The 23459-nt window shown below is 41.7% G+C and overlaps 1 protein-coding gene across 1 annotated transcript in view; it reads left to right on the top strand.

The window, feature by feature from the left end:
• ppp2r5eb (protein phosphatase 2, regulatory subunit B', epsilon isoform b) overlaps positions 1-19952 on the top strand; it is a 43723-nt gene extending 23771 nt beyond the window's left edge. The window contains exons 3-14 of the mRNA XM_061082455.1: positions 9948-10144; positions 11179-11280; positions 13243-13335; positions 13464-13594; positions 14838-14897; positions 16377-16485; positions 17136-17189; positions 17519-17569; positions 17691-17810; positions 17904-18031; positions 19125-19226; positions 19837-19952. Coding sequence (XP_060938438.1) covers positions 9948-10144; positions 11179-11280; positions 13243-13335; positions 13464-13594; positions 14838-14897; positions 16377-16485; positions 17136-17189; positions 17519-17569; positions 17691-17810; positions 17904-18031; positions 19125-19226; positions 19837-19936 — 1247 coding nt within the window. The 3' untranslated portion in view covers positions 19937-19952. The remainder of the gene's footprint in view (positions 1-9947; positions 10145-11178; positions 11281-13242; positions 13336-13463; positions 13595-14837; positions 14898-16376; positions 16486-17135; positions 17190-17518; positions 17570-17690; positions 17811-17903; positions 18032-19124; positions 19227-19836) is intronic.
• The last annotated feature ends 3507 nt before the right edge of the window (positions 19953-23459 follow it).

The following is a 23459-nucleotide window of genomic DNA, read 5'->3' as shown; positions in this document are numbered from 1 at the left end:
CGATACCACGGTAAAAAAAAAGTGCATTATTTGGATGTTGTTAAAGTCATATACGGTAATTCAATGTGCTTGCGCTGCGCATATACTGAGGGTTATACGGTAGTTGCGGTCGCATGTGAGTGACGCTTTGTTGTGAGACACGTTACGCATTAAATGATACATCTGCCTCACGCCGGGTTCACACCGGACGCTGAAGCGACGCCAAAGCGACTCGTAAGCGCAGCACCAAGCCTTAAATAACAGCTGGCTCCCGTCCACTCCCAGGCGCCGCTTCAGCTTCCGGTGTAAACAACCATGTGCCGGCGCGCTAAGGATTAGCGCGGAGCGGCGGCGTTGCTTCCGTGTCCGGTGTAAACCCGGCGTCAAACCCAAAGTTCTTCCATACACGACTCTTTGTGCCTTTTTAATAAACAAGTCGAGGAGCCGCAGTTGCCGTCTTGGTTTTCAGAATGTAAACGTCGACTGGCGCAGCACCGATGCTAATGCTAAGTTGCTAACAGCTGCTGGCTTATGTTAGTATCGAAAGGTATCGTAGGTATCGGTTCTCGTGACATCCCTACACAGGATAAACACATCTTCAGTTTATCGTAGAGGACGTTTGGCTCTTAACTCGGAGCCAGAACCTCGAGATGTAACTCCACCACAGAGTCGGTTGTTCTCCACAGCAAGAGCTGATTCCTCTGTAATGTGTGTTTTAATGGCCGTTAAACAGCTGAATCATTAACAGGACACTTCATTTGATACGTGTGTGTGTGTGTTTGATTAACTTGAGCTGTGGCTCACTGGCACAAATTATATTCTGTTAATGATTAAACTAAAAACCGCCGCCCTGCGATAGTTGAGCCTCGGTCAAGTTGCAGTTTGCATCCACGTCCGTCCCGACTCGTAAAAACATAGATTGTAATATATGTAGAGACGATTGAATGTGCAGTGACATTGATGAGAATTTGATTAGAAACATGATTATTCCTGAGATATCGAGTCCGCTGACTGATCCACTCCCGGTGAACGTTTAGGATTAAAACAGGTTGTAAATGATCTAGTTTCGAGTCGTATATAAACGCTGGGGCTTGTGGACACTTGGATGTTTAACTCGAGACTCAAACACTTCACCCGTCCTTCGAAAAAGTGCTGAGTGGATAAAGAGTGAATTTACATCTCTCTGTGAACTATCCCTTTAACATCCTCTGTTGATACCTTTTATATGACGACTGGGAACATGGAGTTTGTGTTTATACATAATATGGTCTCAGCCGACACATAACATCCTACACACTGACCTTTAGGCCGGGGTTCAGTCCCCTGCTGGGTCCATCTGTTGGAACAGCTCTCTCTCTCTCTCTCTCCTGCTGTAACTCAAGCCTGCTCGCCCAGACACACACACACACACACACACACACACACTCACACTCTCACAAACACAAACACACACATCTTAGAGAGACAAGGGGCTTTCCCCTTTACACTGAGTGTGTGTGTGTGGACTGTTCTGAAGGAGTTGGCCTCCTGGTCGTCTTACACCCCCCCCCCCCCCCCCATGCTTCTCTTCCAGGTTGTGTGTTTCCACTGAGTCTCTGCCTGCGTAACACAACCAGCTTTGAATAGTGCAGCACAGCAGTGAAGTGTTTTCCATAATACACAGAAATAACTTTCTTTTTTTAGAAGCTACAACATCGTGGAAGTTAGAGCCCGACGGACGAAGCTGATGTGAGGGAGAAACCTGAAGAGATCTGATATATTACAGTTTCACCATAAACTTTATTATAAATAACTAGGGTTGCAAAATTCTGGGAATATTCAAAGTTGGAAACTTTCCATGGGAATATACGGGAATATACGGGAATTAACGTGAATAAACGGGAAATGTTGTGGGTAATTTATACTAACTGTATTTACCTTGTCATATACAGACATAAATATAAACATTTTGTTGTGTCATAGGCTGATTTGAGCCCTGAGGAAACTTTGGGCACTTGACTATATGCTTCTGCATCGTTGTGTCATTCTTAACATAGGTCTTTGCACAGTATTTGCAAATGTACACAGCCTTTCCTTCTACATTGGATGGGGTGAAATGTCTCCACACATGAGAGAGTGCACGTGGCATTGTTCTGTAGAATAAGATGAGAACAAAGTTTGTAAAAAACACTAATGCAATGCCAGAGATATAAATAGTTAGCCAAACCATTGGAATCGTCTGTAAACATATTTTACAATTGATGGATAAATGAATGGAAATAGTCTAGATGAACAGATGAACAATCCTCAATAAGCAGGCTAATATATTTCCCCAGTAATATCATGGAAACTTACCTGACTAGTCCTGCACTCTACAGCAGGCCTCAATAGCCCTGCTGTAGAGTGAAGGATGCTGGGAGTTATCTGTGCATGTGATGGAAGAATGACCAGTGGAGGGTTGGAACTCAACGTTCCATACATCTTTAAAATAGAGTTTTGAATGATGTTTTTATTGCTCAGCGTTTAATTTGCGTAGTTTTTTTTTTCAAACTTCCCAAAATTCCCGAGCTAAACTTCCCATGGAAAGTTTCCGGAAATTTACTGGAAAGTTTCCGCCCCTTTGCAACCCTATAAATAACTCTGAAGAAACAGAAAACCAAATATTGATCTTGAATAAATATGAAAAAATATGTTTTTGTGAAAATGTTTTATCAGGAATGTCCGGAGGGAATTTAATTACACAAATATTCACGAGGATGAGTTGATTAGAGTTTTAGGGTGAAAGGTCAACGTCCCTGTGAACTCAAGTCACCTGTTTATCAGGACAGAATTGAATTCAAAAGTTCCATAAGATGAAATGGCGACTTCTTATATCCTATAGGTCAAAGGTCAACTTCAGTGTGACACGTGTTGAGGCTGGAACTCCAGATTTAAAATACTTAGTTTGTAATTTGAGTCTCAGTAATTTTGTTCTTTCTTATTTATGTCTGGTTTTACTGTTCCTCAAGTGTTTCTTTTTCTTTGCTGCACTGTGTTATGGGGGGGGGGGGCGCACTTAAAGTTCATGCAGGGGTCATTTAATACTCCACTGAAGCTGATAGCCACTAAGGATGCTTATGGGAGCAGGTCTGTACCATCACACATGTAATAATGTGTCATGATTGACTGACTCCACTCCATGTTTAATACTCTATGATAAATTGAAGATGACAAACAACATATTTGTATTTACTTCTTTCCTGAAGTGGGATGTCTACACACGTGAGCTGCTGGACTCTGACCTGTGCTCAGCAGATAAACGCTGTCATGTAATTAGCCGTTCGGTTAACGGAGCTGCTGTGGAGAGCTGCTCCGTCTCTGGAGCTGCGAGTCGTTAAGCTTTTTTTCCAGCATTAATTAAGGAGCCGCGACTTCTCTCTTCCTCTGCCAAGGGAGCGTTAATGAGAGTGTCTTCCCCGGCCGAGGAACAGAACAGGAATGGAGAGAGAGAGAGGGGGAGAGAGAGAGGGAGAGAAACCAGGCTCGGACTGCGGCAGCCGGAGCAGCCGTGTTTCCACCGCACTCGTAAAGCAGCTCAGAATAGTCGTGTTGATATGAGACCGGTTTGCTTCACGAGGAATAGGAATGCTTTTATAGTTTTGGTGATCTGGCATCAACAGTCATCTTCAATATCTTCTCCATGTTTCTATATAGTAGTGGATCTGTCAGCTCAGGTCCATGTGCAGCAGCTCCAATCGTTTCTCCAATTATGAAAATTCGTCCCTTTGCCCAGAGATATTTCGTCATTCAACAGGGTTGCGACTAACAATCGTTTTCTTAACAATTAATATGTCGGTAATCTTTTCTATTAAACATCTTAATCTAGAAAATAATAGTGGTGGGGGAAAAAATCGATTCTGTTCAGTATCGCGATATTTTGCCCCCGTGATTATATCGATACTGTAGCACAAAGTATTGCAATATTTAAAAAAAATAAAAATGTTCTGTACTGAATGTTCAAACACAGTTTTTGCACTTCAGTTAATGTGTAGAAGACAATATTGTTCACAGAATTAAATGTGACATTTGAAGTGAATTGAGCAGTCTTATTTTCCTCATTTTTTGTAATGCCTTTGAATAATATTGGGGACATGAATCGCAATATATCGCAGAATCGAATCGCAATACTTGCAGGACCGCAATATATCGCAGAATCGCAATACTATTGAATCGTGGCCCAAATATCGCAATACTATTGAATCGTCACATTTTTGCCAATTCCCACCTCTAGAAAATAATGAACATTGCTTATTGCCACCTGGGTGTGCAGATCTCATACTGTCAGATCAACACTTTCCACAGTGACTCATCAATGACAGGATTAAAACGTCCTGGTTCTCACTTGGTCATTGTCATTTTCTTGGACTTTTTTTGGGGTCAAGGATCAATAAGAGAAGGATGACAAAGCTCTGATTGGCTGTTTCCTCTCCAACAAATAACATGTGGACCTTCACTGGTCTAAAACAAGGCGTGTGATTCCCACAAATAACCTCAACCCAACATCGTCAAGTCAACTTTTGCTGCCATGTTGGACGACCAGGTTTGCGTCTGCAGCTCAGAGTAAGATTAGATTAGATTAGATTAGATTTATTTATTTATCCACACAACGGGGAAATTCACTTGTTACAGCAAATAAGAGAAAACAGAATTTAAGTAACAGTGCCGAAGCACAATAAAAAATAATTTGTACATTACTAAACTACACATAATGAGAGTACAGAAACAAACAACCTGCAAAACAGACACTGTGCAAAAGCAGGTACTGGGGAGAAAGTGGAATGATGTAAGTGTTATTGTAATGAAAACAAAAATATTAAAAGTAATATTGCAACATTAGTGACCATGATACAGAAAATAATTAAAAAGTAAGTGACCACAATATAAATAATACTACAAGATAGCATAATGGAAATATAAATATTGCAATGCCAGTAAATTTACTTTAGTTTATTTTTTTTTTAGTTTATTTAGTTTATTTTAGTTTACTGGACAGTAAATGTGAAACGACAAAACGCAAGCGGAGACAATCCAGTAATGGAGTCGAGCGCCGACTCCTTCCTCGTCCAGCTGACACAGATGCTGATGACGCCCACGTTCCACTGAGTGATGTCCTCTGTGATGGAGTGGTAGTAATCCTCTAAATGACGGTTGGCTCGTGCACCGCGGCTGACGGAGCGGATCAGAGACTCGTCCTGTGGTCACAGCGGCCGCGGGATTAAAAGAGGAACATCACATTTGTGTGAGCTAAATGGATTTGGGGATAAAGATGGATGGTGGAAGTAAATGCCCTCAGTGATATGGGTAGTTTCAGTCATGGAGAGCTGGGGATCAGGTCACATTGGTCTGGTCAGATGAAGTTATAATATACAGCCTGTGTGGTTGTGTGGTTGTGTGGTTGTGTGGTTGTGTGGTTGTGTGGTTGTGTGGTTGCAGAGTCCCAGTCGCTGCTGCTTCAGAGCACTGCTCACCTGTCTATTCAAAGTTTATTAATATTGTATCATGTGTCCAAATTGCACCAACCTTACCAAGAATACCAAGTTTGATTTTTGAAATCAAATTCCTGTCCTGTCGTTTCTGTGATTTTCGAAGAAGCTTGTTTTGTGTCAACACTCCTCTGTTCTCATGACACCTTCCTGCTGGAAGCCTCAGGTGTGTTGATGTGGTTTGACACTGGGAAGCAACACAATTTCCATGAATATTTACCCAGTTATTAATGTGCACTGGTTTCCTTTAATCGCGTCTGGAGAGGAAACATTAGCTGATCAGACTGAGGTTCTTAGAAAACACGTTTAACAGAAGCAGAGGCAGCATCAACAGATTCAAGAAAAGTGATCTTGTGTAATTTCTTTTGCCATCCTGAACGTATTAATTTACGCATTGAGCCTTAGCTAAAAATGATAATAATTAGCACTGAAAAGGTCAATTATAATCATATCAATATATAATTCTAAAGCCTGGTTTTGCTGTAACTACTTTGAGTCTCCCACAGTTCTGCGTTTTTCCTCTTCATTCATACCCAGGTGTTGATTTTGTTCTCATATTTACAACTTCACTTGTTGTTGACACAAGGAGGCTGATGAGCGAGTGTGTGTCAGTGGATATTACAGTTGTGTTTCATACCAAGCTGTTCCACATGTGATGTTTAGAGGTGCACAAGTTAAAGTGTCATCCACATCGAGTCCAGCTGCACATTACATCACCATCTGAGGGAGAGTTTTGTTTAAAATATGACTTTTTATGATTTAATATCTTGAATATCTAAACAAAGAATAGAGTTACAGCCTTGTCAATTCTCATCTCTTCAATATGTGAAAGGTCTTCTCCATTATAAACCATTAGCCACTGATTCCCTCCCTTCATGAACCGGTGAACAAAATAATCCTGGTGTTTGATTTGTGAACTCAAACAGCTTGACAGGCGGCTCCCTGTGCTGATACATCAATCTGTGTGTGTTTGTGTGTGTGTGTTACTATTTCTGTGTGTGTGTTACTGTTCCAAGATTCTCTCTGATGTGTATGAAGGGTAGATTTTGGGATATTCTAGGTCACACATACACGTTCATTCTTAAATACCATCACACACACACTCCTCTCTGAGCACAGCAGCAGTCGCTCTCTTTGTTCCTCACTCGCTGAAGCCGGTTAGCCGCTCTCTCTCTGTGTCTCTGCAGAGGGATTACTGTGTCCTGTGTGATTATCTGTCTATTAATAACTTTCTGTAAGACCGTGCACGTGCTCATATAGCAGTGGAGCCGCAGGGTCCCGAGGCCCCGGGCTCCTGAGGGTCCCGAGGCTCCTGAGGGGTCCCGAGTCCCCCGGGCTCCACAAGCACCAGCAGACCCCGGATCCTGCAGGCGCTAATTACTGTGATGAACTACAGTGTTCTGTAACACCACTGTATCTAGAGGAGGATGAACCAGAACACACACTCTAACACACTTTATGCAACTATAACAAGTGTGCATTATGCATTCCAGTTGTATATCCTGGCTCCTGTCTGCTGCTCTGTGAAAACCTCACACCACACTGCAGATTTACTCACTTTTACCTAAGCGTGAATGGAGTTTAATAATGTAGCGTGACCTACATGTTTACATTACTTTTTCTAACTTATTTTACTCTTATTGTAGTTTTGTACACAAGCCTAAATAATATGTCTCCTTGTATTTGAGCATGACACACAGACCTCGAAGCTGAAGGTGCACACACACCTTTTTAATTTCTACATTTCACAATACGCCTGCAACAGCAACGCAGGCTGTGCACCTTATTTTTTAATTCATATCAGTTTTATGAGCTTGTCTGTGTCATAAAGTTTAAAGCTGACATGTTTGCACTTTGATACTTGGAGCTACTCACCAGCTGCTTGGTATCTAGGACGGTTTATTGTACTAGAAAGACAAGTTTATTCTAGTTCTTCCTGATTGGTTTTCCTAGTTTGGGTGGTTACACAGGTGCCTGCAGGGAATTTGCATGAAGGCAAAACAAACAAATATGGCAGAAAGTGAACGTGACACCGAGCAGTGGAAGGACAAGTCGATATACAACCGTGAGCTCGTAGCTAAAAGAGGAGAAACGTCGACTGAAGGACCTGGTTTGAGTTTTATAAAAGTCTGACACGGAGCAGAACCAGACCGTTGGAAAACAAACGTATGCAGACGGAAACTGCTCTGGTTGATGGAGGCATTAAACTGTAGTGTGTTAATTCTAGTTGATAGAAAACAGAAATCAGACGGAAGATGATTCTCTCAGCACTGGTTGTAAAAGTCAAGAGAATGAAAACAACTGAAGTTTCTGGAGCACCGATCAGAGTTTGCAGATCCCAGTCAGGACTCTCTCCAGTCACTCTGGGTTTGGGTTTGTTTGGTGCTGGTCTGGTTGGACGCAGCCTCACTGAGCTGAAGCAGGAGTCCAGCAGGTCGTGAGCAACCAGTGGCATTTGGATGAAAACACGTTCAAGTATAATCACTTTAAATGCGCTTGATGAGATCTGCTCAGGTTTGTTTCCCAGGACAGGAAACGGCACTTTCTCTGTGACTGGTCCGAGCTTCAGGAAGAGAGTTGAAGCTTTTCATTCCGACCTGATGATCAGTTTAGGATAAACAAGCAGATCCAGGAATCATTATAATTACTTTCAAGGACTTAGGTCTAGTTATGAGCTCCCTTAGCATATTTGTTGCATGAAGTCGTAACTACCAGGCTCACGATGATTTCTGCTTGTCTGTCGAGGATGGTAAAAACCTTATGGACGTTTTAACAGGCCACAGACACAGGAGGGTTTTCTCTGGTCTGACTGTGACACAAGGGTCAATGTGTTTGTGTGAGGGAGAGCGATCAACAATACATCATTTTATCGTAGCAGATTTGATGGATCACATGTAGTTCATGTAGTGTGTGTGTGTGTGTGTGTATATTAATAAGCCTTTATACAACGTATGTGCAGGGTTTGCATCACCGTTCCAATACTTTTCATCATTACTCTTGCTCACAATTTACCAGATCCCAGCAGTGACTATAAATCAATGAATCAACAACTCTCAGATTATGATGAGGTGAAAAGGTCATTTCTTGGTTGCTCGCAAAGTTTCTCATTAATTTATATCCAGATTTGTGCGGTAGAATTAATTAACAAGCACCTCGAAGTTTAATTTCCAAACACACACTCACACACACAAAGACACTCTGCCTCCGGAGCAGCAGCAGCTTATCTCTTACATAAGAACCCCCCCGGTCCTGCTGGGACGGGACGATCAGGTCTTGAGTTGTGTTGAACAGGGACGAGCATCCAGCGTGTCCCTGCAGCTCTGAACTCTCAGCGACCCCCCCCCCCCACCACCTTGTCTGTCGCTGTGCAACCAGAACACAGACGCCTGTTGCCTGGTTCTGGTTGTACATGCACACGGGTTGTGACAGCTCAGCACACGCTGCTCCACAACGAGGTCGTCTCACTCATCCTGTGGATTCACAGGGACGATGAATAAGTAAGAAGCAGGAAACTGACTTCAGTTCACTGGAGGACTTAGTTTTCTGTGACTAACTCTGTTGAAAATCCATCAAACAAGAATGAGATTTCATAAACTTGCTTCTCGTGCGCTAAAGTTAGAATCTGCAGGTTTTTTTTGCTGCTCACACCAACCACCCGCTTCATTCTCTGTTTATACCAAACAGTGGAGCTCTGCTGCTGGTGAACGAGTCACTTCCCATGTCGGGAAACTGCGTCGTCAGCAACTGAGAATAGAGTCTCGTGTAAAAAATCTCAGATTGCTGCTTAATGCTCAATAACTGTAAAAACTTCCTTCACATCACATGAATCATTGAATTCTAAAAGGGGAAAGCAGGAGAATCAGAATCTGAAGTATTTTATTGTCAAGTACGTTCACACATACAAGGAATTTGCTCTGGTTATTGGTGCAAACAATGAACATAGAAACATAAAAACGCAATAAATACAACATACATAGGAGAGCAATAAAAAATAGGAAACCAGTATATATTTACTCACTGTATACTTCTTATTTACTCACTTTTTACCAATATTTATACAAAGTAACATTTATTTTGACATAAACATTTCTGAATAAAAATATATAAAAGATATAAAAAGTGAAGTAAAAAGTGAAATGCTAAATGGAAAAACAGTGAACAGTGTCAGATTGCAATATGCAATGTAATGCAGTATAATATAATATGATATGATATAATGTGTTAATTTAACACATCCTGTAGGTGTGGGGGTGGAATAAAAGTCCGAGTAAGAGAAGGGAAATGGAAGAAATGCACAAACACACCAACATATGTGACAATAAATACTTGAATAGTAAAGAATGAATACAAATAAGAAGATTAGTTGATTTATCTTTTGATCATTAAAGAACACACATGGAGAGTGGAGTTAAATGAAACGTTTTTTATTAAATGAACTTTTCTCTCTCCCTCTCCGTGTGGATCCAGACGTGCCAGCGCCGGAGCAGCCCGAGCTGTTCCTGAAGAAGCTGCAGCAGTGCTGTACTGTCTTTGACTTCATGGACACGCTGTCGGACCTCAAGATGAAGGAGTACAAGCGCTCCACGCTCAACGAGCTGGTGGACTACGTGACCGTCAGCCGGGGCTACCTGACGGAGCAGGCCTACCCGGACGTCGTCAAAATGGTGAGGAGGTCGCACACACACACACACACACACACACACACACACACACACACACACACACGGAGTCACAGAGTCACTGTGTAGAGGTCTGGGACTGAAGAGAAGGAACATGTGTCTGTGCCAGAAGCTTGAGTGAGACTCCAGTACAGATACAGACACAAAATGAATCTCATAACCAGTGTTTCCTCTTTGTTTATTGCAGCAACATTTCAGTCATTTTCACAACAATCAGGCCTCGTCTTTAAGTCTCTGGATGTTATTTGATCTGATATCTTCCCGTCTGCTCGTCACTTGATCGTAGTGGTGGGGGAAAAAATTGATTCTGTTCAGTATCGCGATAGTTTGCGCCCGTGATTATATCGATACTGTAGCACAAAGTATTGCAAAGCATGACGAGGAGAGTTTCAGAGTTTAAAAGATACCTAGTGTGTCTGTGGAAAGGATGTTCTCCACTGCAGGAGATATAGTAACGTTCCAGAGGAACTTTAACATCTGAGCATGTTCACCAACTCCTTTTTCTGAACAAAAATGCCAATATTCCCAATTGAATTTAACATTTTGGGTCATGACCTTGCGGGTCTCAATTTGATTGAAGCTCTAGGTTCCTCTTATTTATATGATTGAGCTCAGTGTTCATGTGAGAGGTCTCCTATTCAGAAAATAATTACAAAGGTCCTGTGTCCTGAAGGTTCAAGGACAAAGTTTTTGCACTTCAGTTAATGTGTAGAAGACAATGTTGTTCACAGAATTAAATGTGACATTTGAAGTGAGTTGAGCAGTCTTATTTTCTTCATTTTTTGTAATACCTTTGAATAATATGGGGGACATGAATCGCAATATATCGCAGAATCGAATCGCAATACTTGCAGTATCGCAACATATCGCAGAATCGCAATACTATTGAATCGTGGCCCAAATATCGCAATACTATTGAATCGTCACATTTTTGCCAATTCCCACCTCTACTTGATCATGAGTCGTATTCACTCACACAATCACTCTCACTTGTGTAACTCTGTGTTGTCGTCCTCCAGGTGTCTCACAACATATTCCGGACCCTTCCGCCCAGCGACAGTAACGAGTTTGACCCGGAGGAGGACGAGCCCACGCTCGAGGCCTCCTGGCCACACTTACAGGTAAACACAACCAACGTGCTGCTGTGTGTGTGTGTTGGTGAATGAACCACGTTGCTTCTCGTTAGAGTGACACACAAACTGAGGATCAGAAACGACGACGTGTGACCAGCTGAGCATCGTCTGTGCAGCATCTGCTAAACCAGTGTTTCCAGTTACAGTGGCTGAGCCCAGCTTTTAGATGAAGATAACAAAAAGCACACAACCAATTGTGACCAAAATAATCCATTCTGCTTGTTTCCATGATCACGTAATTCTCAAGTTCAACTTTTGGATTAAGAAAATCTCTAGTTCCAGCTTATTAAACTAAAAAAGTTTTAGACAAAAGGAAACTTCTTTACATTGAATGTACAAAAAATGTAAAGACAAGAAACCAGGCAGATTTTTATTTAAAATTGAAAAGTGTTGCAGCCTCAGTTGTGAGACAAGTTTATATTTTGCTGGACTAATCTCATTGAAACTAGGGCTGCAACTAACGACTATTCTGATAGTCGATTAGTCACCGATTATTGAAACTATTAATTGGATTATGAATGACACAAATTCTCAATTGCAATTATTTAGCAAACAGCTTTTAAATTTAGCTTGAGGTTGTTAGAGGCATGTGATGACTGAAAATAAAGGCAATAAAGATCGATACTTCATTCCAAAAAAATGTCTTTTAATAAACTTTGTTGCATATAAGGGTACTGTTGACGCAAAAGCAAAGAAATCAAGTTTTTGTCCATTTAAAACCAAGGACAGGCAAAGTGCTAATAACATTTTTTAAATTTAAATTCAAGGTTCCCTTTTTCCTGTCAACTAAGAACAGGCCAAGTGCTGATACTAAAAATAAATTAAAAATCAAGTATCCATTTTTCCTGTTAACAAAAATAACAGGGAAAATAACAGCAATAAAAACATCAACAAACAAAACTACAGTCTTCTTCAGACTAAATAATTGTGATTAAAAAAAAGACGTTTGTCAGGCAATAGGATAACATAACGCTTTTAAACTCGTTAATAAAAAGTTTAAACCATATTTTTGTAATGGATGCTAGAATTCTGCGCGCAAGTATATACGTGTATATATAACATCTGACAGAGGCGAGTCCGCATCGTCTCCGTTACGAAGTCACACATGACTCCTCCTCCTCACGCATTAGCGTGTTTTTGCCTCCTCTCATATCTTCGGCTGGTTCGATCCCAGTCTTCCCATCTGCCTGCTGAAGTGTCCTCGGTCAAGAGACTCAACCCCGAGTTGCCCCTCATAGAAAAGAACTGCCCGTAGATTCACCGTGAGAGTGAATGAGACTAGAAAAGATCTTTATGAGAAACAATGAGAATTAGGATCTTTCTCTAAATACAACACACAACAGACACAATAACCATCGGTGCCATTGACCTGCTGGTTGGATTTGGCTCCTGGGTTTTGTTTAATACACTGTGATGGTCCGGTTTTGGGGTCCAGGTCTAGAGACTCTCATGTCCCCTCCTCCTTCTCTGTGTGCCTGCTGCCCAGGACTCCTTTAGAAATGAGATGCAAATCTCAAGGAGAAGCTTCCTGGTAAAACCTTTTTTTTTTTACCTTTCGTTGTCCCATTCGCACACAACTTCTCCAAAGTCATAAGACATGTTTCTGATTTCCCCCGATCACCAAAGTCCCTCATCGCCCACGTTCAGGCCAGTCCTGATGTTCTTCTCTTTACCTGCTTCCACCCTCCTCAGTCCCTATCGTGACCTTTGACCTGCCGTTACCCCTCCTTTGACCCCAGTCCAGTCCCGGTGTTTCAGGGTTAGTTTGACGGCTCTCGCTTTTTAAGAGGAACCCGTCAGTGTTTGGGTTTTTGTTGATGGAAGAAGGTGGGCAGTGAAAGACCAGGAGGACGTTTTTATTATTGTTTTAACATAAACAACTTTTTTCTCTCTGTCCTCTTTCCGTTCCCCATCCTCCCTCTCTTCTTCTTCTTCTTCATCCCTCTCCAGTTGGTTTACGAGTTCTTCATCCGGTTCTTGGAGAGTCAGGAATTCCAGCCCAGCATTGCCAAAAAGTACATAGACCAGAAGTTTGTCCTACAGGTGAGTTGCTCCGTCTAGTCCCTCAAATACGAGGATCTGAAGCAGTTCCTTTGTCACACATGATGAAGTGAAGGTCTTTAGATCTTGGACGAGACATGTGATCATCTGTGTCTCTTCTGTCTCTCCAGCTCTTGGAGTTGTTTGACAGCGAGGATCCTCGGGAGAGAGACTACCTGAAGACAGTCTTGCATAGAATCTACGGCAAATTCCTGGGGCTGAGGGCTTTTATACGAAAACAGATCAATAATATTTTTCTACGGTGAGTGGATTCGTTTTGGTTCCCAGCTTATGTGTGAATAATTGTTTGTCTTTGTTGGGACTTTTCTCTGGTTTTATTTATAGATCATCAGCAGCCTCCTGCTCCTGGTGATGGGATATAAAGAACCTTCTCAGAATTGAGACGTTTTCTAAGAATTCTCCTTCACAGTTGAGGCGAGATCTTTATTGAAGATAAAAGTTATTAACAAAACGTCTCAGCCCTGAAGAGATCTCCTGAGGTGGAAAGTGTTCAGAGTCCTTTAGAGAAGCTTAACAGTTTCTTAAGCAGAGGAGGAACTGGTTCATGAAGTTCTTTAAGGTCACTTACTTGGCGGTTTTAAATCTATGGGGTTCACTCCCCACACCCTGTGAGTGAGTCTTAATAGAGATTCAAAGTTATGATCGGGCCTTTGTCCATTAAATACCTGTTTTTATTAGGATGGAGATATACCTGCTGTGTGCGATGCATGTTACACAGAACTCTGAACATGTAGACGTGTGTACACGACTTTAACAGCAAGTGTGATCTCCAACCTGAACAAGATATTTCTAATTATTTTCTTTTCTTTTTCTTTTTTTTATAAATCTGTTTATTGGAACACATCACATCATGTTACATGACCTTTACAAATAGATGCATTATTTTTTGCCAAATAAACAAACATACAAACAAACAAACAAACCAACAAGTAGAAAACATACAAAACATTATCCCACCCCAGTTGGTCTTCCCTTTTCAAACAGAATATCTCATCAGCCACCTTACATTTGTACATTCACATTGATGTAAGAGCACAGCGGGACAAAAAAAAACAACAAAAAAACACAACATAATATGTTGTTCACCCCTACACCGTAGGAGTTGTAGCTACATTATTGAAATATGAGATAAGAGGTTGTCATATAGTATAGAATTTCTCAGTTGACCCTCGGAGTGAAAATTAGATTTTTTCTAATTTAAGGAATGACATTAGGTCAGTCTGCCAAGATTGTTCTGCCGGGGGTTTAGGCATTTCTATTTATTTTCAATCAAACCATTTTAAAATCAAGTGTAATGGGCAGCGTCAACGTCTTAAGTTCACTAAATCCTTGTAAGAAATCTTTACTTCTCTAGTGAGGAGGTTTCCCAGAACGTTTGTGAATACCACTTCTGGTTTTTGCCAACTTTGCTCATTTGTTTTACTTGTTTAACCTTTTCCTTGTCTTCTGTCTTTTGTCTCCTCTGTTCTCCGGCCGCTCTGCAGTTTTGTTTATGAGACGGAGCACTTCAACGGGGTGGCTGAGTTGCTGGAGATCCTGGGGAGGTATGTGGAGGCCTCTGATACACACACACAGACACACACACACACACACACACACACACACACACACACACACACACACACACACACATTAAACTCTGCTCTGTTAGCTGAAGCTTGGCATCGTTGGACCTGAGAGCCGCAGCAGAACTGAACCTTGGTATCTGCCTGTTCTCATTTGATATATCATGTTTTCCTATCTTTTATTTAATCTGGCTGTTTTATGGAGATAAAAACTTGAGTGTGATGAAGATTGATAAGAAGAGAGGAAACCTGAGCTCAGTAATTTGACTCCAGAACAACAGGATTTTCAGCGAGCAGAGATGAGAGGTTCAGGTCGACTCGGGAGCAGTTTGACATGAAGATAAAACATGAATTAATCCCTCTGCTCCGAGCTCGGGTTAATCCAGTAATAAAAAGAGCTGTGATCTGCTCAGACACTTCATCAGGAGCTGCACGGGGTCGAGGGCCATTTCCTTACTGAGTGTATTCAGAGTTTTGATTTTGAAGAAAATAAATCTGCATAATTCTGTTCCTGAGTATTTAACATACTCAAACTATACAGTAGTAACTCAACAGGTTTTGTTTTTAACCTGTTGGGTTTCATTCTTTTAATTTTAATATAATCAACAGCTTTTGGTCAAACATGATCCAAACCAGACCTTTATTTGAATAGTCTTTTTTTGTCTTGTGAGTCACAGGATGATTTCACTTCCTCTGGTCTGTCAAAATGATCCAGATAAAACAGCCTGAAAGAGAAGAATCTCTTTTCCACTCCTCTGTTCAGAACTTAACCTGTGACGAGGGGTCACAAGAACACGGCTTCGTTTCAGGGTCACGTGTCAGAAATGTGATTTCATGGCCGAGGAAGATGAAGAATAACCAGACGAGAGAATAAAGAGATTGAGGGTCTGAAGTTGTGAAGCATCGACGCATCATCTCTCAGCTCTCAGATCCCAAATAAAACCAAAACACAGAATAAAGTTGCAGGGATGAAGTTTGCTTATCAGAGCAAATTGGAAAATAATAAAAGCTTAAATCACAATGCATATCGAGTTTATTCGTAAAGAACATTTCAACAGAAATTTCCCAAAGTTACAAAGCAAGAAAACACAAAAAGACTCGTTTAGAAAAAAATTAAATTGAGAATAACACGAAAATGAAATCCAGGTAGAAAAGTAACTGTAAGAAATGGAATATTCTGATGAAACAGAAGTTCATGTAAATAAACCAGGAGCTTTAAAGCTTCATCAGGTTTTCAGGCCTCGGGTCAGATCATCAGTCACATCTCTTCATTTCTCCTCCAGGCTCCAGCGCCTTCTAAACAGATTCTATTCATCCACTGCTCATTGATCCTCCGCTGGATCACAATGAAACGCTTTCATGTGTTAATGTTTGATTTATGTATTTCCTCTCTCTTTCTGTCTCCCCTCCTCCTCCTCTTCCCCTGCCTCTCTCTCTCTCTCTCTCTCTCTCTTCCAGTATAATCAATGGCTTCGCTCTGCCACTGAAAGCAGAACATAAACAGTTTCTGGTCAAAGTGTTGATCCCCCTCCACACTGTCAGGAGTCTGTCCCTCTTCCACGCACAGGTAACGTGTGTGTGTAAACTTTATCCTATACTATTGGTTTAATATCTTGATGTTTAGGTTTGAAAATGTATTTCTTCTCTATTTAATTGTATTGACACTTGTAGACTCTACATCTCCGGAGGTACTTGTGCTGAGTCACTAATCGTCTTTATCTGTTAATTCAGAATCAGTTGAAAAGTCAGTTTGCTCCAGTTTTTATTCCAGTTTCAGAACAATTGATATTAATCAACATGATATTTTCATGTTGCAGCTTTGTGTTGTCAGGATTATTCAGCTGAGATTCTTTAACGTTAATTTAACTGGTCCCAGATCAGAGCTGAATCTTTGACTTTATTATCATTGCTTGATTATGGTGCAAGTTACTTCATGAGACAAGAGATTTTAAAGAGTTCAGACTGTAGAAGTGGATTTGAAGCTGGATTCAGATTCAGTGAGAAGTTTCCTCCATTTTCATTGAAGTATTACTGCTTCAGATTTATAGTGAGCGCCCTCTGCTGGATTCAGAGCAACACCACATCAGATTTCTGAATATTTACAACAGGTCATTACACTTTGAAACATTAACGTGACATTAACTCTCCTCCTCCTCCTCCTCCTCCTCCTCCTCCTCCTCCTCCTCCTCCTCCTCCTCCTCCTCCTCCTCTCTGCAGTTGGCGTATTGCATTGTACAGTTCCTAGAGAAAGACCCAACATTAACAGAACCAGTGAGTATCATCTCTCTCTGAATCCTCCGTGTTTGAAAGAAGCTGACACGTGACTTTGGTTTTAAACAGTTTGTTCTGTGCTCCATTGCTTTTCCCTGTTTGTGTCACAGTGAAAACTATGTTACAGCGAAATATTTAGTTTAAGACAAAGTGTGACTATTGTGCTGATTTGAAGAACTTCACATCACTGATGGTGAAGCTTCTTTTTAGACCATGGAAACAAATCTGTTTAAAGCTCAGTTTAAACTTTATGTCCAAATCATAAATACTTATTAAAAATCCTTATTACAGCAGAAACATAACTTTGTGAATTCTGTCTCCGTCCTCAGGTCATCAGAGGCTTACTGAAGTTCTGGCCGAAAACCTGCAGTCAAAAAGAGGTGAGGCCGTCTGTTGTTCACATGTAAACCCTGTGTAAACAAGTGTGTGTTTCTGTGTTTGTGTTTGTGTGTTGACATGTGTGTGTTGACATGTGTGTTGACACGTTGCTCCTGCCCCCAGGTGATGTTTCTAGGGGAACTGGAGGAGATCCTGGACGTCATCGAACCAACACAGTTCGTGAAGATCCAGGAGCCGCTCTTCAAGCAGATCTCCAGATGTGTCTCCAGCCCACACTTCCAGGTCAGTGATGATCAGCAGGTCCAGGATCAGTGTTCCTGCTCGTTTACTCCTGTCTGGACGTTCCTCTGAGTTTGCTCCTCTGTGTCGTCCCAGGTGGCCGAGCGAGCTCTGTACTACTGGAACAACGAGTACATCATGAGTCTGATCGAGGAGAACTCCAGCGTCATCCTGCCCATCATGTTCGCCAGCCTCTACAGGATCTCCAAAGAGCACTGGAACCCGTGAGTCACCTTAGAGAAGCTCAACAGCTTCTAGTGTTCTCTGGTTTGAATGATTTCTTCCCTGGTTGTGTGTTCTCACAATGAGTTGTGTGTAGGGTTGCAAAATTCCGGGAATATAATTAATGGGAATTAACAGGAATATACGGGAATAAACTGGAAATGTTGTGGGTCATTTATACTAACTGTATTTACCTTGTCATATACAGACATAAATATAAACATTTTGTTTTGTCATAGGCTGATTTGAGCCCTGAGGAAACTTTGGGCACTTGACTATATGCTTCTGCATCGTTGTGTCATTCTTAACATAGGTCTTTGCACAGTATTTGCAAATGTACACAGCCTTTCCTTCTACATTGGATGAGGTGAAATGTCTCCACACATGAGAGAGTGCACGTGGCATTGTTCTGTAGAATAAGATGAGAAAAAAGTTTGTAAAAAAACACTAATGCAATGCCAGAGATATAAATAGTTACTCAAACAATTGGAATCGTCTGTAAACATATTTTACAATTGATGGATAAATGAATGGAAATAGTCTAGATGAACAGATGAACAATCCTCAATCAGCATGCTAATATATTTTCCCCAGTAATATCATGGAAACTTACCTGACTAGTCCTGCACTCTACAGCAGGCCTCAGTAGCCCTGCTGTAGAGTGAAGCATGCTGGGAGTTATCTGTGCATGTGATGGAAGAATGCACAGTGGAGGGTTGAAACTCAACGTTCCATACATCTTTAAAATAGAGTTTTGAATCATGTTTTTATTGCTCAGCGTTTGATTTGCGTAGTTTTTTTTTTCTTCAAAATTCCCCAAATTCCCGAGCTAAACTTCCCATGGAAAGTTTACGGAAAGTTTCTGGAAATTTACCGTAAACTTTCCGCCCCTTTGCAACCCTAGTTGTGTAACATTTAGCTTCTGCATCAGCTTCTTTATGTCCCACTGTCCTCGGAGTCAGAAGCTGTTCAGGGCGTTTAAAGCTGAAAACACACAATCAGTCTGAAATGTTTGAGCTCGGTGAATAAAGACGTGTCGTGGCCTCGTGATGAAGTGAAGCGTGACCTCTCTCTCTCTCTCTCCTCCCTCCGCAGGGCGATCGTAGCGCTGGTGTACAACGTCCTGAAGGCCTTCATGGAGATGAACAGTACTTTATTTGATGAACTCACAGCCACTTACAAGTCGGACCGCCAGCGGTAAGAAGCTGTTCACGTCCTCATCTTCATTATGAGTAATATCAAAAGTTCCAGGAGCAGAATGACAACGAGGAGTCGAGAGACGATAAGATCCGAGTGTTTGTTCAATGTTTCCCGTGGTAGCTCCGCCTCCACGCTGGTTTCAAAACTCCACTGGATCGTTCTCACAAATAAAAGATTCAAAATCCATCATTTCTGTATTTATGTCTGGTGGTCGCCCACGTTTTTATTCCTCCTCTCCGGAAGGTTTCTACCTCCGTCTCATTCTTCAGCTTCGATTTCTAAAGAACATCTTCAAATTCATTACAAACGATCAGTTGATGTTTTTAAAGACGAACTGGTTGGAATTTGGTTAAAGATGAAAGTCACTGTGGGATCTGAGCTCTTCACGTGTTGACCACTCGTCTCCTGGACTCAGAGATGAACCGATTTAGATTCCAGGGATCAAAGGTCACGTGACCTAGTAGTAGTAGTAGTAGTCGTGTGTGTGTGTGTGTTGTGTGAGGTTAGAGTCCCGCGGCGCTGTGGCCGAGCGGCCCGGCCGGACGCTGGGACCCCGCGGGTGAAGCAGGTTTTGGTTTCAACCTGTGGCTCTGCTGCTGTTTTCCAGTGAGAAGAAGAAGGAGAAGGAGCGGGAGGAGCTGTGGAAGAAGCTGGAGGACTTGGAGCTGAAGCGCGGCCTTAGGAGCGACGGGATCATCCCGACTTAACGAAGACAGCGCCGCGCTCCCCCCCCCAACCCACCCACCCACCCACCCCCTCCCACTCTGACTCCCCCTTCCCCCCCCTTGCCCCTTCCCTCCACATCAGCCATGTCTGCCCCAGAGCTCCGCCCCCCCCCCGATAAGGCCCCGCCCTCTGGACGGACTCGGAGCGCCCGCTGGTTTCTTACTTGTGTTTATTTCTCTTCTGTTATTATTTTTTTTGCTCCTGTGTTTATGCGACTTCCTTTACAGTAGATTCATCACGTCTGTTTTCATTATTTCAACAGCACTGTAAATAATTCTTTTTTTTCTTTTTTTTTTCCCTTTAAAACTGATATTATTGCAAAAAACAGAAAAACAAAACAATAATAATAATAAAAAAAAAAGGAGGAAAAAAATAGAAAATGAGAAAATGACTTGTGTGGGAAGGGATTCGAACGACAAGAAGGAAAAACTGTTTGGACTGTGGGACGTGAAATGAACTTGAGAAAATTGAGAAAAAAAGAGAAGATTTTAAAAGCTTCATCCCTTCTTCTTCTTCTTCTTCTTCCTCTTTGTCACGTATCTGACTTTTATTTTCCTGGTTCTCCTCTTTGCGTTTCCTCCATTTCTCTGTTCATCGGTGCATCTGTCATTTCTGTCCAAACTCGGGGCGTCCGGACGGATTGTTGTCCCCCCCCCACCCCCACCCCCCCCCCTCCAAAGGTTCCTTAAGGACCACCCCTCCCTCCCCACCCCACCCCCTCTCCTCCTCTCTTCCTGTTCAAAACAGGAAACAAAAGAACAAACCCACATTTAAAAACCTTCTCAGTACAACAACACGTGTGAGTGCGTTTACATCGAGTTCTTTCAAAGTTCAACGAGTCCAACAAAGAGTTAAAGAAGTTTTCTCCTCAGATTCATTGTTTTTGTTTTTTTAAATTGAGCGACGTCTCGTCACATGACATGAAATCATTCTCCATAGATTCAGATTTTTTGCTCATTAATCTTCGTGTTGCAATGTTTTCTTCAGGTTATAAAATAATCCAGAGGATGTTTGTCTCTACATTAAATGTCACCGTACAAACAGGAAGCTGCTGCAGCAAGTTTGGTTCTTCAGGCAACGTCCCACTTCCCCTCTGCTTCACGCCGGGCATGATGGGAAATGAAGTCTTTGGATCAATTCATTAAAAATGTCTTCAATGTTATTTTTTTTTGTTTTTTTTTTTAGTTTCCCAACACTGACACTTTCTACGTTCACGTCCGAGCTGTCGTTAACCTGCGAGCGCACAGACGCCAAACCCCGGGCGCCAAACGCCATCGGATGTTTTGATCGTATCTTTCTATTGCGAAAGAGTTGTGTCCTGATGCTGCTGTGACCTCACTTCCTGTCGTCCAACACGTGTTTCTACTTTCGTGGTCGAGTTTCTGCTCTCGCTGTCGCAGACTTTATCCGATTCGATGACCTGAGGACGACTGAAGGAACACAGATCTGTTTCCATGTAAACGCACTCCTCCTCCTCCTCCTCTTCTTCCTCCTCCTCCTCCTGGGACTCACTTTACATCACGTGATTCTTCTCCTCCTTCTCTCTCTCCTTCTCCCTCTCTCTCTCTCTCTCCCGACCCACCAAAACCACCACGTGTCCCTGGAACCAGTCTGGCACTGGAACTCCGACTTCAGAAACAAACACAAAAAGAGAAAAGAGTCTTCAGAGGAGCGCCAAACAATCTTCCTCCTGGTGTGAAGAAGACGAGTGTCCCTCCTCATCGGGGGGGGGGGGCTGTGACAAAGAGAAGCCGACCCTGTACATTATTGAATGCAGTACACTGATAATCTTGTATCTTGTAGTAATTTAGCCTTTGTTTTGCTTAGGAATCTGTGGAGAGGCGTGTCCAGTATATAAAGAGGTATTATGGAAGAAGACTTCCTGGTATTTATGATAGTGCCCCCCCCACCCCACCCCCTCTCCCTCTCTATTACTTTCTTCTCCGTCTCTCGCTCCCTCTTTGGTTTTTATCTCATTTTGGATATTTTTTGCTGAAGTTTCTTTTGACCATTGGATATATTTTTTTTATTTTGGGAAGGGTGGGGGAGGGGTTTAGGGGTGAGGGTGACGGCAGGTAGGCCGGGGGTCAGAGGTCAGACCAGGGGGAGGGAGGGGAGGAACACGTCGTCGGGGGATGTGACGGTGACCCCCCCTCCTCCCGGGCAGAATTAATGTGTGCTTTAGAACGGCCCAGAAATAATATGATTTAAAAACTGAAAAAATAAAAAAAGATAAAAAAGGGTTGGAGAAATACAAATGTTTAATTATTTTAAAAAATAAAGAGATATTAAATTAAACCTGTTTTGTGATAAAGCCCAGACGCCGAATCGCTTTATTTACTGGGTTCACAGTGTGTGTCTGTCTGTGTGTGTTTGTGTGTGTCTGTGTGTGTGTGTGTGAGAGAATTCAACCTGACACTTTCTCATCTGTGAACATAAACAGATTTAATGCAGATTTAAAACATTTAGAAGTTTCATGTTGGGTTTCTAAATTTGAAATCAATCAACTAAAGAGGCAAGAGTGTGAGTTATAGTTTTAATATTTAATGTAATACAATTTAAGAAACAGCAGGGAAGCTGATGTTTCTCCAGAAGTCTTCACAGAACAGAACAATGATGAAGATCTGAGACTCGACTCTTTAACTTCTCTCTGTGACTCTTTGGCTCCGACTCACGACGTAGAATCTATAAAAAGGATCAAATGTCATTTTTAAAAAGCAGTTTTCACTGAACACAATAAGAAAATCGTGGCAGAACTTCTTGTTTGTGTGACCTCTCCATGACCTTTTCATGTTTCTCCTAACCAGAGAAAACTATCACTTCTGACGTCCTGGTTAAGGTGGAAGGTCAGATATGAAGGGTCATTAGTTAAGGTAAGGGTTATTTATTAAATGGTTAAGGTTTATAAATAAGTCAAAGGGAAGTCCTTATTAGGAACACTGCACAAACCTGTGTGTGTGTTTGAGGTTTTACTCATGTTGTGGGGACTTAAATCTGCACAGGGACAAAAATCAAATCGACATAACGTGAAACATTAAAATGTGAAGTGAAGAGATTACTTTTAAGATTCGGGTAATAAAGGAATAAACAATATCATCAGATTTATATATATTATAATTAAATCAGGTCTGTGTTTATGAGACATGTGAGTGTCAGTCATCTTATTATTATCATAAGAGACAAGAGATGAAGATGAAGAACTTCAGAAAGTCCTGATTGATGAATCCAAGAAGAAGAAGAAGTTCTCATGAACAGAGGACCAGGGGTCATTGAACGCACCATGACTGGTCTGATGATAGAAACAGGGATCAGTGTCTTTGGGCCTTAAACGCATCATGTGATTCAAAAATATGTTATCTTTAATCTTTGATGTTTATCTGGAAACATCTGGGATCATGTGAAGTGAACAAACAGAAGGTGAAGACATTTTAGACATTTTAAAGAGGAAAAGTATATTATTATTATTATTTCCTTGCAGTTGCATCCTCTTACCAGTAGTAGGTG

The sequence above is a fragment of the Limanda limanda genome, chromosome 12 (assembly GCF_963576545.1).
Source record: "Limanda limanda chromosome 12, fLimLim1.1, whole genome shotgun sequence".
Taxonomy (NCBI): Eukaryota; Metazoa; Chordata; class Actinopteri; order Pleuronectiformes; family Pleuronectidae; genus Limanda; species Limanda limanda.
Note: the sequence above shows the minus strand (reverse complement) of the source record. Positions and strands in the feature narration are given on the sequence as shown.